The 15308-nt window shown below is 38.7% G+C and overlaps 1 protein-coding gene across 4 annotated transcripts in view; it reads left to right on the top strand.

Moving 5' to 3' along the window:
- LOC139952120 (serine/threonine-protein kinase Sgk1-like) overlaps positions 1-15308 on the top strand; it is a 97337-nt gene that overhangs the window by 63034 nt on the left and 18995 nt on the right. For all 4 annotated transcript variants that reach the window (XM_071951084.1, XM_071951082.1, XM_071951085.1 and 1 more), the window contains one exon: positions 14517-14600. In XM_071951084.1, the coding sequence (XP_071807185.1) occupies positions 14517-14600 (84 nt within the window). The remainder of the gene's footprint in view (positions 1-14516; positions 14601-15308) is intronic.

Here is a 15308-nt window from a genome sequence, read left to right as displayed (position 1 = left end):
ATGAATTTCAATTTTTCTTATATTTCTTTCGATCCACTCACCTATAGTTTCAGTGAACAAAATAATGAAATAGAATGTTTAAAGATTGTTTATTCTGCATGGCCCCTTCTACAATATTTGCAGATTTTGTTTTTCGTCATACAGTGCTTACATGTATGTAGTTTACTTGTAGTTTTCTTGTACACAAACTGCACCTATATTAATCTGTACCATGCCTTTTTGGGACGCACTGCATGTAGATTGATCGAATAGGGAACTGAAAATCTACTTTTTAAGCAGACTCATTACTGACATGAAAATCCAGTTACCGTGTACAAAATCAGGTCAAAGTTCAGTGGGGAATGGTTTTACTTGTACTTGTACACACCTTCATCTGAGTGTGAGCTTTATAAGTTGATACCAACGACCTAAATGGTAACTGCACCCCAGCATGTCCAGCAATTCTCCAGAATGCAAGCCATAATCCAAAACTAATCTCATCAAGTTTATCACTCGTAATCAGCTTAGTTACATAAGAGTCGGCATAAATTTCAAAACTTCCACCAATTAATCCGATCCTTCTTATCACAAGAACTAGTGACAGCCCCCCCCCCCTCTCTGCTCTGTATATTAATAGACCACTCCCAGCTTTTTCTGTGCGATTAAAAATATGAGTCAGTTTCGATGAAGGCATGCCTTCCATCGCGGGCACCACAGGAATGCTTTCCTTGCAGTATCTTGACGGAAACATCCTATTTGGTGACAGCGTGGAATTAGCACGGTCGGGTTTGACCCAAGTTAAGAAGGGGGGGCTATTTTTGGACGGAGAAGTTAGGTTCAACACCGGCTGAGTCGTGTGGTTGAGTCAGAATCAGTTTCGGGCTGACATTGTGTGGACAACATTCACCGCATGGACAATGCAAAACATGTAGTTAGGTCTAATGAGCTGTGGGAAACAATTGTAGGGCTTCCAGCCCCGAGATCTTTTAGTCCATCAATGAACCTTAAGGTTACATCACGTTGGGACGTCAGTAAAACAACGTGACTTTGATTATAAGACTTAAAGTGTCTCTACAGTGGTGTTCACAGATGGAACAAAGAGTGTGGACTACAGCAGTCGTGAAGACACTCTCAAGAGACAAAACATCAATCTAGGGTTTGCAAAAGTTGGGTGTGTTCCTTTTGACTGGATGTATGGGACTTGGGTCTTCAAAGTGTACGTCTAGAGGTAAACTTCAACAAGGTGGAATTCAGAGCCAGAGTTGTGTAATCGCCGGCATCAAACTTTTGTCCAAGCTTCATCTATGGTGAAAGTGTTATGACGTTTGTGGAACAATTAATGTGGTCACCAAAGCTTGTCTGAACGTTCCTCCTGTTGGAGTGAAATTGCCGATTTGCTGTCAATTATCACATTAAAAAAAGGGAGTTACTGCGCAGTGCTGAGCACCCTGAGTGACATTTCCAAAGAAGTCAAACATAAACGTGCATTACTTGAATTGTTTCATTCAGTCAGTGTCAACAAGTTTTGCAGTCAGTCAGCAGAGACAGAAGGATATTTCTTTAAGAGCTGATTAAGAAGGCGCGTTTGTCGAGTCATTATCCCACTTGACGTGTTGATCATCTCAGATCCATCTTGGATGAGGAGTTAAACTTCAATGATATGACTTTGTAGGCCACTTACATAATGTACGTTAAATAACGAATCACGAGTCAACCTGAATTGATGAACCGCTAATAACCGTCTGGAACAAACAAGCTGACGTAACTGGAGCACCTTGTTAATGTTTGTCTGCAACAATTTTTTGAGCTGAGTGATTTGGCAAAGGTCTTCATAATCTTTATAAGAACAGGTGGTATAGGTTGTCAGACTATAAACCGATTACAAAAGCAACAGTGTGTCGGCGAGTTGCCTGGAAAGGTTTTGCCGAGTACCTAAAAGAAAACTTCATTTTGAGAATCGGTACTTTTGATTTTTTTCTATACTAGAAAGGAGAGAGAGAGACTGTTAGCCAAGAGTTGACCACCCTGCATCATTTTCCATTTTGAGGGAATTGTTTGCTTTTATCGTGGCTTCATTGTTTTGTGCTCAAAGTTCTATGTGAGAGGAGTTTTGTAAGTCGTTTTGAATACGAGGGGATGTTTAGAGAGGACTAGGTGGTTATTTTGAAACACTATCATGTCTATTTAATGTGCTGAAAGTCAAGACCGTTGAGTGCTATGGCTTATTACATCTACGTCTTGCACAACCTTGGCTCTGCTTTAGCTTAATATAGACAATCTGTCCTCAGCTGCGCTCTGATGAACAAAAAGAAATGACTATTTAATGGATATTTGACTCTAATTCACGCTAAAGTGCTCACGTGAGTAGCTTGCTTTCTGATAAAAGCAATAGATACTTATCAAGCAACAGAATCACTCGCTGATGAGGGTTTTTTTTTCTCTCCGTAACTTGCCTTCCTGACTTCTTGGAACACATACAAGGTTACAAAAGGCTGGACGGTCAGTCTTAACCAAACGGCAAACATTGAAACATTTTGAACTTGGACTGTGCAGCATCAGAGCCGCTCTGACTTTTCAAAGTCGGCAATTGGTGAGTCTGGTGTGATTTGAGGTCAACATTTTGGACATTTCGTTGGGGTGTGGATTTGGAAACATGGCAGCTCTTGTGAAGTTAATGTGTGTTTGCAGACGGCCGTATAACCAGTCTATTCTCAATCGGAAAAAGGTAAGGTGGGATTTTGTTCTGTGGGAAACATTTTGGAAGTATTATGTAACTGTGTATAAGTTGTTCATTCAGATTAGAAAAGAGAGTAAAATTTCCATTTGTTTGTAGAGGAATCGCAAAAAGTACACATGTATGTGTACTTTTTGTAGGACAAAAAGCACAATGTCCACAGATTGCCATCACACTTACTCAGTTTGAAGATTATGATGGTAAACAGCTTCCCTAAAAATACTACTTGCTTAGGTGCCGTAGTTTTTGAAAAATGAGTAAAACAGTGTCACAATAGTAACTTTCGTCTCAGTGATCATGAGACGAAAACAAATTTTCATGGCATATTTTTACTCATTTCTCAAAAACTTCAGCGCCTCAGCAACTAATATTTTTAGGTACGCTTTCTACCATCATTACCTTCAAACGGTGTTAGTTTAGTGTGCATCTGGGGACACTGTGTTTTGTGATACAAAAAGTACCTAAATCCTGTAAAGAAATCAAATTTTATTCAAGTTATGATTAAATAATACCAATAAAACGTTCACTTGTCATTACGCACGTTTTTTTTTTTCTGTTTGGAGTAAAATGGATGTTCAATGTGCAAGGCACTTTCAAACACATGCCCAAAATGTATTATTAGACTACATCTCGGAATGCCCAACTGAAGTTGTAACCACATGAAGCATACCTTTAAAGGCAGTGGACGCTATTGGTAATTACTCAAAATAATTATCAATATGAAACCTTACTTGGTAACGAGTAATTAATAAAGTTTGATTGTATAAAACATTGTCAGGAAGTGGCGTAGTTTTCGAGAAAGAAGTAATTTTCATTGAATTTGATTTCGAGACCTCGGATTTAGAATTTGATGTCTCGAAATCAAACATCTAAACGCACACAACTCCCTGTGACAAGGGCATTTTTTCTTTCATTGTTATCTCACAACTTTGATGACCGATTGGGCTCAAATTTTCACATGTTTGTTATTTTATGCATAATGTTGAGATACATGTACAGCAAGTGAGAAGTCTGGTCTTTGACAATCACCAATAGTGTCCAGTGTCTTTAAGTTACACCACCATTCAAAAGTGATAAACTGTTTAAAGGGGAATCAGTTCCTACCTTCAGCTCCCCTGAGTTATTTTTTTACCTTGCATAATTTTGTCTTCTTGTAGCCCCTATCAAGAGTGGCTTTTATTAGCCTTGTTTTGGGCCGACTTGCACAAAAAAAAAAAAAAAAAAAGCAAAGTGTTATGCCATACTGGATGGTTGTCAATCTTTGTAAGCCAAGCCCGTGATCAACAGTTCCTGCATGCCCTCAGTCCTTAAACGGACCTCGACCCCCGCTTTCAGAGGAATTACCCAATTATTGCTTGACCCCGGGACCTCTTAAATAACTGTTGGAGGAGTCATCTAAATTAGGCAAGCGGTGGTTTTTATTTAGCTGCACTTAAGCCTTGTGATTCTGATGCATGGAAATCACAAGATGTGTAGGCTGTCGTCCCAGGGGTAGTCAAGTGGGGGGTTTCAGCTCCCTGCGCCCCTGGACCTGTCTAGGGGGGGGGGGGGGGTGGTTCAGGACCTGGACCTGTCAAGAAGGTTACGTGCGTTAGTTAGTATTATTGCCAATCAAGGAAGAAATGCTTTGTACCAATTTGAACACATTTAGGCCTCAGTAAGCCTGGGCGACTAGTGAATTTACTACTCAAAATTTACTAATTCATGAAATAACAACAGCAAAGTTGTAGTTGCAGATGTGTTGGTTTAAGGGTGAGTTAGCTTTGAGTTTGTGTACAATAATGTATACATAACTCTATTTTAGGTTGCTTTGAATTTGCGTAAGTACTACGTACACATACGCACCTCCTGTAAAAGGCCAACTCTATTTTAGTCTGTTTGGAAGTGGCGTAAATACATACGTATACATACAAGGTCATGTACAAGGTCGACTTGCTAATGATAATGTAGCAGGGGTCGAAATTAAGTGTATTTCCATGGTAGTCAGCAGGGCTAGTAACCAATAATTTTTAGTAGCCCCGATGAGATTTTGGTAGCCCGAAAGACACGTTATGTCTCGCGTCATGGCTCAAACTTTACAATACACCATAGCACAGTTCTTTGTTGTTTGTCATGATGATTTTTGCATTGTTTTTCCACTAGCCCGTCGGGCTATCAAACTGGAAAAATCAGTAGCCCGGCTGTAAATCTGGTAGTCCCGGGCTAGCGGGCTAGTGGCAATTTCGACCCCTGATGTAGGTTGTAGGCCTATGACTTTTATTCTCTTGAAAACCATCAGCAGTGGAAAACATAATGGAAAATGTATAACTTAGAAATACTGACCTCATTTGGTTCAATCAGAAAGGGGGTCAGACAATGAGGTAGAATTCTCTTTTGTACTGATATTGACCCAAAAAAAAATCACCATTTCCAAATGCCTTCACGTTGTTTGTTTTGTTTGTTCAAAGGAGGGTAATACTTTTGGTAAGGAAAATTTCATGGAGCTACTTAAGCACAAAAGCAGCTAAGCACAACAAAATTATATTGCTCATTCCTGCTAAGCAGATTTTGCCGAGAGATGTGGTGTTGGTATCTGCTGTTATTGTTATTATTATTATTATTATTATTATTTAGAAAGTATTAAGTATTATTTAAGTATTATTTAGAAAGGGTAGCCCCATCAGTGTAAAAACACTGTTCTCCCAGGGGGTCCCCGTGTAGAAAAAGGGATGTATTTGTCGTTCTTGATTAAAATACTAGGGCTTTTTGCTGGTTTCTCATCTAGGTTAAATTTTGAACCCCCCCCCCCCCCCATAAAAAAAAAAAACAACAACAAAAATTGAAACCCCAAAAGTCAATAAAAGTATGTCAGGAAAATTTGAAAGCTTAAAATTCACCTCAAAAGATTCATATCTGCAGCCAGAGATGTGGTTAGTACCAGCTGTCACCTCCCTAAACCTCCCCGCAAACTAAACTACTGCGCTCGCGCTGTGCGGTAGTAGTTGGCAGCCAGCAGTTTTGCGCAATAGGGGTGATCTCGCAGAAGCAATATTCGATCGCGGAAACCTGAATCATTACGCCACCACCACGACTCGACTGTCTCACAGCAACAGACCATTAAAGGAACACGTTGCCTTGGTTCGGTCGAGTTGGTCTTTGAAAAGCGTTTGTAACCATTTGTTACAAAATGCATATGGTTAGAAAGATATTTTAAAAGTAAAATATAATTATCCACACAAATATGCCTCAAAGTTGCGTGGTTTTCCTTTTACTTTGTGGACTAATACGGTCGGCCATTTATGGGAGTCAAAATTTGTACTCCCATAAATGGCCGACAGTGTTAGTCGACGAGTAAAAGGAAAACCACGCAATTTTGAGTGATACATTGTGTGGATAATTATATTCTACTTTTAAAGTATCTTTCTAATCATATGCATTTTATAACAAACGGTTGAAAATGCTTTTCAAAGACCAACTCAACCGATCCAAGAAAACGTGTTCCTTTAACGACTTGCCCACAAGACTAAGACTGACTAGGCAAATTCTTTAATTGTAGCGGGAGTCTAAATCTTGGCTGCGTTTCACTAGGGGATTGCCAGGGGATAGGACTGGGAAAAGCTCAACTACATCGGGACGCATGTCCACATCATTTGTAACAAAATATCTCAGTCGAGTTTTGGATTTCACATCCATTAGCAAGTAATGTAGCCTTGTAAAATTGCTTCTTCTTTTTTTTCCAATTTTTTTTTCATTTTATAAGCAGTAGCAAACGTGTATTTCTGTGAGGTCACTCTATTGATTGAAGTGTAGGTAGAATTGTACGAATCTACACTCAACTGTAGATTCGTCTACAGTTGAGTGTTCAAGCTTAAGTGATAGTTCAACATGAAAATCATCTCACCAAAAAACCTTGATGTGAACTCAGCTGAAAACATGTTATATTTCAATTTCCTTAAAGGAACACGTTGCCTTGGATCAAACGAGTTGGTCAAAACAAAAGCGTTTGTAACGTTTTTTATAAAATGCATATGGTTGGAAAGATGTTTTAAAAGTAGAATACAAAGATCCACACAAGTTTGCCTCGAAATTGCGTGGTTTTCCTTCTACTGTGCGAACTAACATGGTCGGCCATTTATGGGAGTCAAAATTTTGACCCCCATAAATGGCCGACGTGTTAGTCGACGAGGTAAAAGGAAAACCACGCAATTTCGAGGCATGTTTGTGTGGATCATTGTATTCTACTTTTACAACAGCTTTCTACCCATATGCATTTTATAAAAAACGGTTACAAAAGCTTTTCAAAGACCAACTCGACCGATCCAAGGCAACGTGTTCCTTTAAACATTTTCCAGTTAAACAACTTGCCTAAAAGTAAATACCTAATTTTAAAATCAAAATTTTACTTGATAATGTGGCAAGCACTATGTAATATGCATATGAATTTTGCTATAGAGAAAGTTATAAATGTGACCAAACGTGTCGATTGACTAAGTACAAAGCTATTGGGGGGGAATAGTTTAAGTCAGAGAATAGACTCTAAAGTGTAGGCTCATACATTCTATCGTTGAATCTACACTTTCTCGTCCATTCTCCTATACATGCAATTGGTATTTGAACCTAAAAATGTGCATAAATCCAACGATAAAATGTTGGGCTCGTACATTCTATCCATGAATCTACACTTTCTCGTCCTTTCTCCTATACATGTAATTGGTCAGGTTGGTATATGAACCTAAAAGTGTACATAAATCCAATGATAAAATGTTGGGCTCGTACATGTACATTCTATCCACGAATCTACACTTTCTCGTCCATTCTCCTATACATGTAATTGGTATATCAACCTAAAAGTGTGCATAAATCCAATGATAAAATGTTGGGCTCGTACATTCTATCCATGAATCTACACTTTCTCATCCATTCACCTATATACATGTAATTGGTTCATGAACCTAAAAGTGTGCCTAAATCCAATGACAAAAAGTTCGACTGGTACATTCTATCCACGAATCTACACTTTCTCATCCATTCACCTATACATGTAATTGGTTCATGAACCTAAAAGTGTGCATAAGTTCAATGATGACATGTTAGTACTGTTATATTCAAATGGTGTGTACATGACCTCACATAAAGACAGTACTAATCTTTCACTGAGAGGATAAAGTGTTAAGCAGGTGGCGGCAGTATCAATCTATTTATGGCTTAATCTGATAATGTTATTCACAAGGCAATATTCAAATGTCTACATAAAGGTGTGCAGGGCTTGAGTTTGGGAGGCAACAGACTGCACAGTGCTTTCTCCAGAAGACGATCAGAGCAGTTGTGATTTTACTGGCCAAATGCTGAAAGTACTGGCCTCATGAGGCCTGCAGTCCAGGGTTAAATTTTGAGCCTCGGGAGGCCACCCTTAGATCTTCTTTAGGGTCTGACATTTGGTACAAATATCCAGTACTGACACCTTTTGTTTCTTGGGAAGGCAAGGCAGTTCGTAGGGTTCTCTAAGATTGAAATCAAGTTTTGCACTGGAACATTTCAAAGGGGACATTATGATTCACCCTTAAGTTTTTTAGTGACTGACCAGCAGAACCAGTTAGCTTGTCATTTCACTGGTCCATTATTTCAAATAAAATAAGGATGCTTTTCCACACGGAACTAGCCAGTTGGACCACTTGGAGTGAACTTTGACCCGTCCTCTGATGTTTTAAACTGGCATATGGCCAGAAGGGAGAAACCAATGAAATGATCAGGCGCTTGCTGAAGTATTTAACTACGTTAACCCTTGGCACGACTAGGGATAAAGGAATCAGTATGATTGATCCAAGCTTTCTCGATCCTGTAAATCTAACCATTGATCAAGTACAAGGATAGGAAATAGATGACAAGACACGTTTTCATCTTCCGATGACGACAAGAGCGCTGGAGTGTCGCTCTTTCCTGTCTATTTTTTTTTTTTTTTCTTGGCTATTTTGGCAACCTTGATGGTCTTGTTGTACTAGATAGGCCTATCTGCTCTAAAATGGCAAAGGTTGTGGGTTTGAATCCCACCCAAGTAGTTACTAATATGCCTGTGGATTTTTAACTTTCACAGGACCTGGAAAGGACTGACAGTGTATTCATTTTAGGTTTGTGGAAGTGTCGTGGCTGAGCGGTTAAGAGCACCGAATTCAAACTCTGGTGTTTCTGATCAGCAGAGTGTGGGTTCGAATCCCCAGCCGTGACACTTGTGTCCTTAAGCAAGACACTCAACCATTGCTTCGTCCTTCGGACGGGACGTTAAGCCGTTGGTCCCATGTGTTATGTAACGCATGTAAAAGAACCCAGTGCACTTATCGAAAAGAGACAGGGTTCACCCCGGTGTTCCTGGTCCGATCGGCAGCAAATTGCGCCACAGCATCTTGTAAAGCATTACATGGTGCTATCAGAATTAGGTCTCTAATTCAAACGTAGTCCCACAATCTGGCAGGAAATACTGTATGTTACAGCGCCAGGAGCGTCACTGGGTGACAGGCACGTGTGCTTTATGTAAGAAGCCACAATTATTATTATTTATTATTACCAATGTACACTGATTTGTTTTAGCACTTTCCAGAGTTCTGTGAAAAACTAGCCTCGAGTTGGTATGACACTGCTCAAGAATTGCAAAGGTCGTGGGTTCAAATCCCAACCGAGTAATATGCCTGTGATTTTTTTTTCTTTTCACAAAACTCGGGAAAGTACTGAGTACACAGTGCTATCGCACATCAGTTTAGATAGGTAAAACCAAAATGATACCCTTTATTCCCGATACAAATTTAACATAAATACATTGTATAGTAAACAATGCTTATACGTATACATAACCGTGTATACATGTAGGTAAAAACAAATAATACATTCTGTCAAGTTGACTTGAAAGACAGGCTTAAAGACAATGGACACTATTAGTAATTACTCAAAATAATTTTAAGCATAAAGCCTTACATGGTAACGAGTAATGGGGAGATGTTGATAGTGTAAAACATTGTGAGAAATGGTTCCCTCTGAAGTAACATAGTTTTCAAGGAAGAAGTAGTTTTCAACGAATTTGATATCAAGACCTCAGATTTAGAATTTGAGGTCTCGAAATCAAGCACCTGAAAGCACACAACTTCGTGTGACAAGGGTGTTTTTTCTTTCAATATATCTCGCAACTTTGATGATCAATTGAGCTCAAATTTTCACAGGTTTGTTATTTTATGCGTATGTTGAGATACACCAAGTGAGAAGACTGGTCTTTGACAATTACCAATAGTGTCCAGTGTCTTTAAAGTGCAATGTGTGATTAAACAATCTGAAATAATGTATCTTCAGGATACCACACCCTGATGCAGTTGTGAAGACTCCGTAACAACAATTTTCTTAGAGGCAGCTTTAACATTCCCTCGTTGAAGAGACAGTAGCAAATTGCTCCTAATTGAATTATAGTAATTTCCTTCAAGAATTATGTCGCTCAAATTAGGTTTATAGAACGTAATGGGGTTGTCTCTTCTTCAATCTATGTCTATTGTTCCCACTTGCTCCGAGCTCGGAGAATAAATTTGTGTGTCTGAGTTTTTGAATTGGACAGTAGTGAGAATGTAGGCCTCACACAACGAGTTTATGAATATTGGCGGATGTGCCTTGAGCGTGTGTTTCAAGATGATATGAACTGAAGTGTGTATTAACAACAAACAGGAAAACTGTCTCCAGCTCTTCTCAACTTGGCCCAATTTTGTAAAGCTGCTATTACTAGAACATCAAAACAAAACTAAAAGTTGTTTGATCCATGAAACACTCTTATGCTTAGAATAGCAGTGAGGAGTTCTCATTTAGCATGCTGTTGTGGCTACTTTTTTGTCAGTCATCTTGCTCTCATTTGACTCTCAAGTAAACATGTCAGAGGACTGTTCTAAGCAATTTTCTTGACATAAACACATCTGAATGTTTTTTCTTAGGGATCGTAATAATAAGAATAATAAGACTTGTAAAGCACACGTACATGTATCCACCCTGCTGGGTGTTCAAGATGCAAGACACTGTTAGAAAAATTGCTCATGTGCTACAATTCATAGTGATCGTGTAGAATTCACGGCAGTTGACTGGCTGTAAAAGATGCCTAATCTGACAGGGCCCCATTAGATTTATTCTATTAGATTTATCTAACAGGGCCCTATCAGGTATTCCACATTGTTTGATGACGGTATAATGAATAGACAAATTTGAAACTGAAAGTGTAGTTTTATCAACTTTATGCTTTTACCAATTATCCAGAGAAATACTGTTTTTCAGTTCTTGTCGAATTTGTGTCTCTTATAAAACAGAAACCTTATTCAATGTTTTCTTAAGAACGTGACAACCTTATTTGTTGCCCTCAGTTTTAACAGGAAACGTGAATGACGTGTGTGTGTTTCGAAACCTATCCAAATCAAGCTTCTTAAAATACATTCTTTGTGATTGCTTAGAAACCACACCTTTACGGGGATGGCTTTGCAATTTTCTTGGTGTAATTAATGATAGTCCTATTGTTAGAAAAGTGTTTGTTTGCCAGCAATGAGGTACCAGCCACATATTGTACACGTGGCATGGTAGTTTAGCTGGTACCCTTTTTCTGGTAAGCAAAATTTTGTTGCGCTCACTGCTTCTTTTTGTGCTTATAAGCTGCAAGTGCTATGAAGTTAGGCCCAGAACTTTGTTTTATGGGCATCTCATCCAACGGTGTACAGTGTGTTTGCTTTAAAGCCATTGGACACTTTCGGTACAGAAAAAAAAAAAAAGTTCACAGATTTACAAACAATTTACAGGGTTTACAGAAGGTAATGGTAAAAGACTTCTCTTGAAATATTATTCCATGAAATGCTTTACTTTTTTAGAAAACAATAAAACAATATCAATTCTCGATAGCGAGAATTACGGATTAATAGTAAACACATGTCATGACACGGCGAAACGTGCAGAAACAAGAGCAGGTTTTCCAGTTATTTTCTCCCGACTCCGATGACCGATTGAGCCTTTATAATTTTCACAGGTTTGTTATTTTATATATAAGTTGTGATACACGAATTGTGGATCTTGGACAATACTGTTTACCGAAAGTGTCTAATGGCTTTAACTGTAATATCTAGAAATAACTGTCCTAAGTGGGGATCTATCTTTGCAATCCAAAACAGCTGGCTCTTGTCATAAATGTCAGGAGTAGGCAATGGAAGGCATGGAGATAAAGACAACCCGTAATAATAAGGCTGTAATCATGAAATGCCAATAGTCTAGGGAAATTGTCACCTGCAAGGAGTCTTGCGGAACATGATCGGATTTCATAAGCGGGGATGGCAGTAAGGCACGGTGGAATATGGACTGGGACCTCAGAAATAGATTTTTTTATGATATTTGTTCAGGAGAAGATGAGTGTGCTTCCAGCGTAGAATTTTTTAAAATCTTTATTGATCAGCTTTTTAGGTTGTTTGACTGTGACGTATTGTGCGAGTAAAGAGAACTAAATGCAGTTCAGGGTTCATTGAGATTGACATGAAGTATAAAAGATGTTTTAGTAAGAAACTATAAATAAGTAATAAAAGGGTAGCGACAAGTTCTTAAACAGCCGTTTAAAACCAGCAGGGTCGTTGCTGTGTGATAAAGGTCCGAGTCGAAGGCGAGGGCCTTTATCACACGGCAACGGCAACGATAATGCCCTTTTTATGCCCTTTTATTAAATAACATTAAAAAAAATACAATCATAGACACTTTGACAATTGAAAATTCAAGGTTTGAAATATTTTTGTCAACATCTTTCTGAAGAGTCTGTTTGATGTGCGTGGGATGTGTTTATGTGCGCGTGCTTAGATTACGCGCTGTTACTAATCGCTATGAAATGCGTTCGGTGTGATAATCTTGCTTGCACGAAGCCAGCCGGCTATAAACACCTCCAGCTGGTCATTATCAACCGTTTAAACACCCCCACGTGACGCGCTCTCCACCAATGGGAGTACAGAAACTGTCTGGGGTATTTATGAATAAATAGTAAACTTGAGGGTACATTTACAACCATGTGTGAATCTCTTTTGTGGGAGTGTTGGCTCTGAAAAGAGCCTGTAAAGTTGCGATGTTTCAAATAGTATACTCTGCTCGTTTTCCAAAGATGTTTGTTATTTTGGGGAAAAGGAAAAAAAGTGGGTTTTGCATTCAGGCTTTTAAATTATCTGGATAATTATGACAAGCAAGAGTCATGAAAGGTTTCACTGAGTGCGACTTTGTAAAAATGGTTTCACAACGACTGATGCAATGAGTTTGGGTTTTAGGTGCGGAGGCCGGTAATTTTTTCAGGGGGGAAAAACTTCAGGAAAATACATTATTCGCGCCGTCAACATGTCGCTCTTGAAAATGATCACGTGCCGTAATCAAACCTGTAGATTTTGTAGGGACAGTAATTATTGATAAGTGTTCATTTTTTCGAAAATATGAAATGATTTTAATTAACACACGAGAGGACGATGAGTTTTTGTGGAGTTTCTAAGAATGTATTCAATGGCTCAAATCTAATGGGAATATCTCATTAAGGAACTATAGACGTACTTCTGCAGAATTAATTAGTGATGTTAGCGTAATAATCACCTCGCCATGGGGTCCATTTGGATGTTCTGTCTGCTTTTTGAGACCTTGTTTACATGTATGTATCTTTTTGCATTCCGTAAGTCACAGCCACAAATCTGAGCAATTCAGAGATTCCAGAGTCGGAAAGCTCAGAATAGTACCTCCCATTAAGCCCCCAAAATAATGACCAACAGTTCATTCAAACAAGAGGACACAACTGGGAGTTACACATTACCTCCGGAAAGGCATGTTTTCCCAGAAAGGCATGTTTTTCCTGAACGGCATGTTTTTCCTGAACCTGTTCCTGTTGTTGGTCTTTGTACGTTTGGTAAAACAAAGCAGGTCATAGAAGTAATGTCCGGGTAGTAATGTCAATTGTTGGCAAAAAGTTTAGGAAAATCCAAATTTTTTATAGGCTTTAAAAAATGCCTGTCTGTCAAAAAAAAAACGTTTGGATACAGATGTCATCCAACGTGTGAAAGGGTTCATTTTTGACGTGTCGTCACCTACTACATGTAGTTCGCTGATTATGTAGTTCACGGGACCAAAGCTCTGGTGTTGAGTTTACTCCAAGTTGTCCGCCTGTCTATTTCAGGGTTGAAAAGTATCACTTAAAATGTATCATGAAAAAGCGGATGGACTAGAAAAAAGACTAGCTTAACAAGTCCTGGGCCCAATTTCATGGCTCTGCTTACCATAAGCACAGAATCAGCGCTTACGGAAGCAGGGAATTCTGTGCTTACGGCAAGCGTATTTCACAGGTTAGCAGCGAATTTAGGCTTCTGCGTGTACGTACTCCGCGTTATTAAGCATTCTACACTTACAAGTCTAGCGCAGAAATTCTGCAATGGGAGATTGTTTAGTGTGGTATTCTTCAGTGGTACATTCATTGTAAACATTAACCAGATTTATGGTTCTACTATCTGTGTAGTTGAGCCGGCATAAAAAACGTCTAAAGACACATCACACCAGCTTATGCGCATTGTGTGGATGGGATGGCTTAATTTTTGAAGTGCTCAGTGAGAGTGATTTTGAAGATGTCCAAAATGAGTTGCTGGAAATCACACTACAGGTTAAGGTATTCCAGTCCTTAATGGTGGCCGGAAAAAAACTGCTGCCTAAACAACAAATTTAGACATTTTTAGACACTTTTTAGACATTTTTTCAGCGATGGAATGGAACTTTTCATGTTTTTTTTCTATGATTTATGACAATGTTTCTTGGTTTCTTTGATTTCTAGGTTTATAAAGTTGTTGTGGTAACAGGCGGAAAGACGTGGTTCATCTTCAGAAGATACAATGAATTCCACAAACTCTATGAAATGGTGAGTGCATTACGAAGGGAAGCTCCATTAAATAAAGAATCGAGTTTGGCAACAAAAACTCAAAAAATGTACACTGAGTGGGTGTTTACATTTAATTACTTGGGTCATTAAGGGCACTGGAAATTATTGGTGGTTACTCAAAATAACTGTTAGTATAAAAACTTATAAGAGATGTTAAATTTGCATCGGGGATAAAGACTATTAATTTTGGTTTTTACCCGTACACCAATGTGTGTTAGCACTGTATACTCGTCACTTTTCCGAGTTCTGTGAAAAAATATCACAGGCAAGGGTCGTGGGTTCGAATCCCACCCGAGTAACATGCCTGTGATATTTTTTCACAGGACTCGGGGGAAAGTACTGAGTATACAGTGCTAACACACATATCGGTGTATGGGTAAAAAAAAAAAAAAATTAATATAGAAACTTACTTGGTAACAATCAAGGGAGAGCTGCAGATAGATATTATAAAACATTGTGAGAAACGGCTCCCTCTGAAGTAAGGTAGTTTTTGAGAAAGATGTAATTTTCCACTAAAATATTTGAATTTGATTTCGAGACCTCAGAATTAGATTTTGAGGTCCCGAAATCAAGCATCTGAAAGCACACAACTTCAAGCCTCTTGCTTTTAATAGCGCTCTCCCTTATGTTTTGGAAGTGATTTCTTTTTATGTATTTGTTTAAGGGATTCATCTGCAAGGGCTTTGT

This window comes from Asterias amurensis, chromosome 20 (assembly GCF_032118995.1).
Source record: "Asterias amurensis chromosome 20, ASM3211899v1".
In the NCBI taxonomy this organism is placed as follows: Eukaryota; Metazoa; Echinodermata; class Asteroidea; order Forcipulatida; family Asteriidae; genus Asterias; species Asterias amurensis.
The sequence above is the reverse complement of the archived record's forward strand: the minus strand, read 5'-3'. Positions and strand labels throughout refer to the sequence as shown.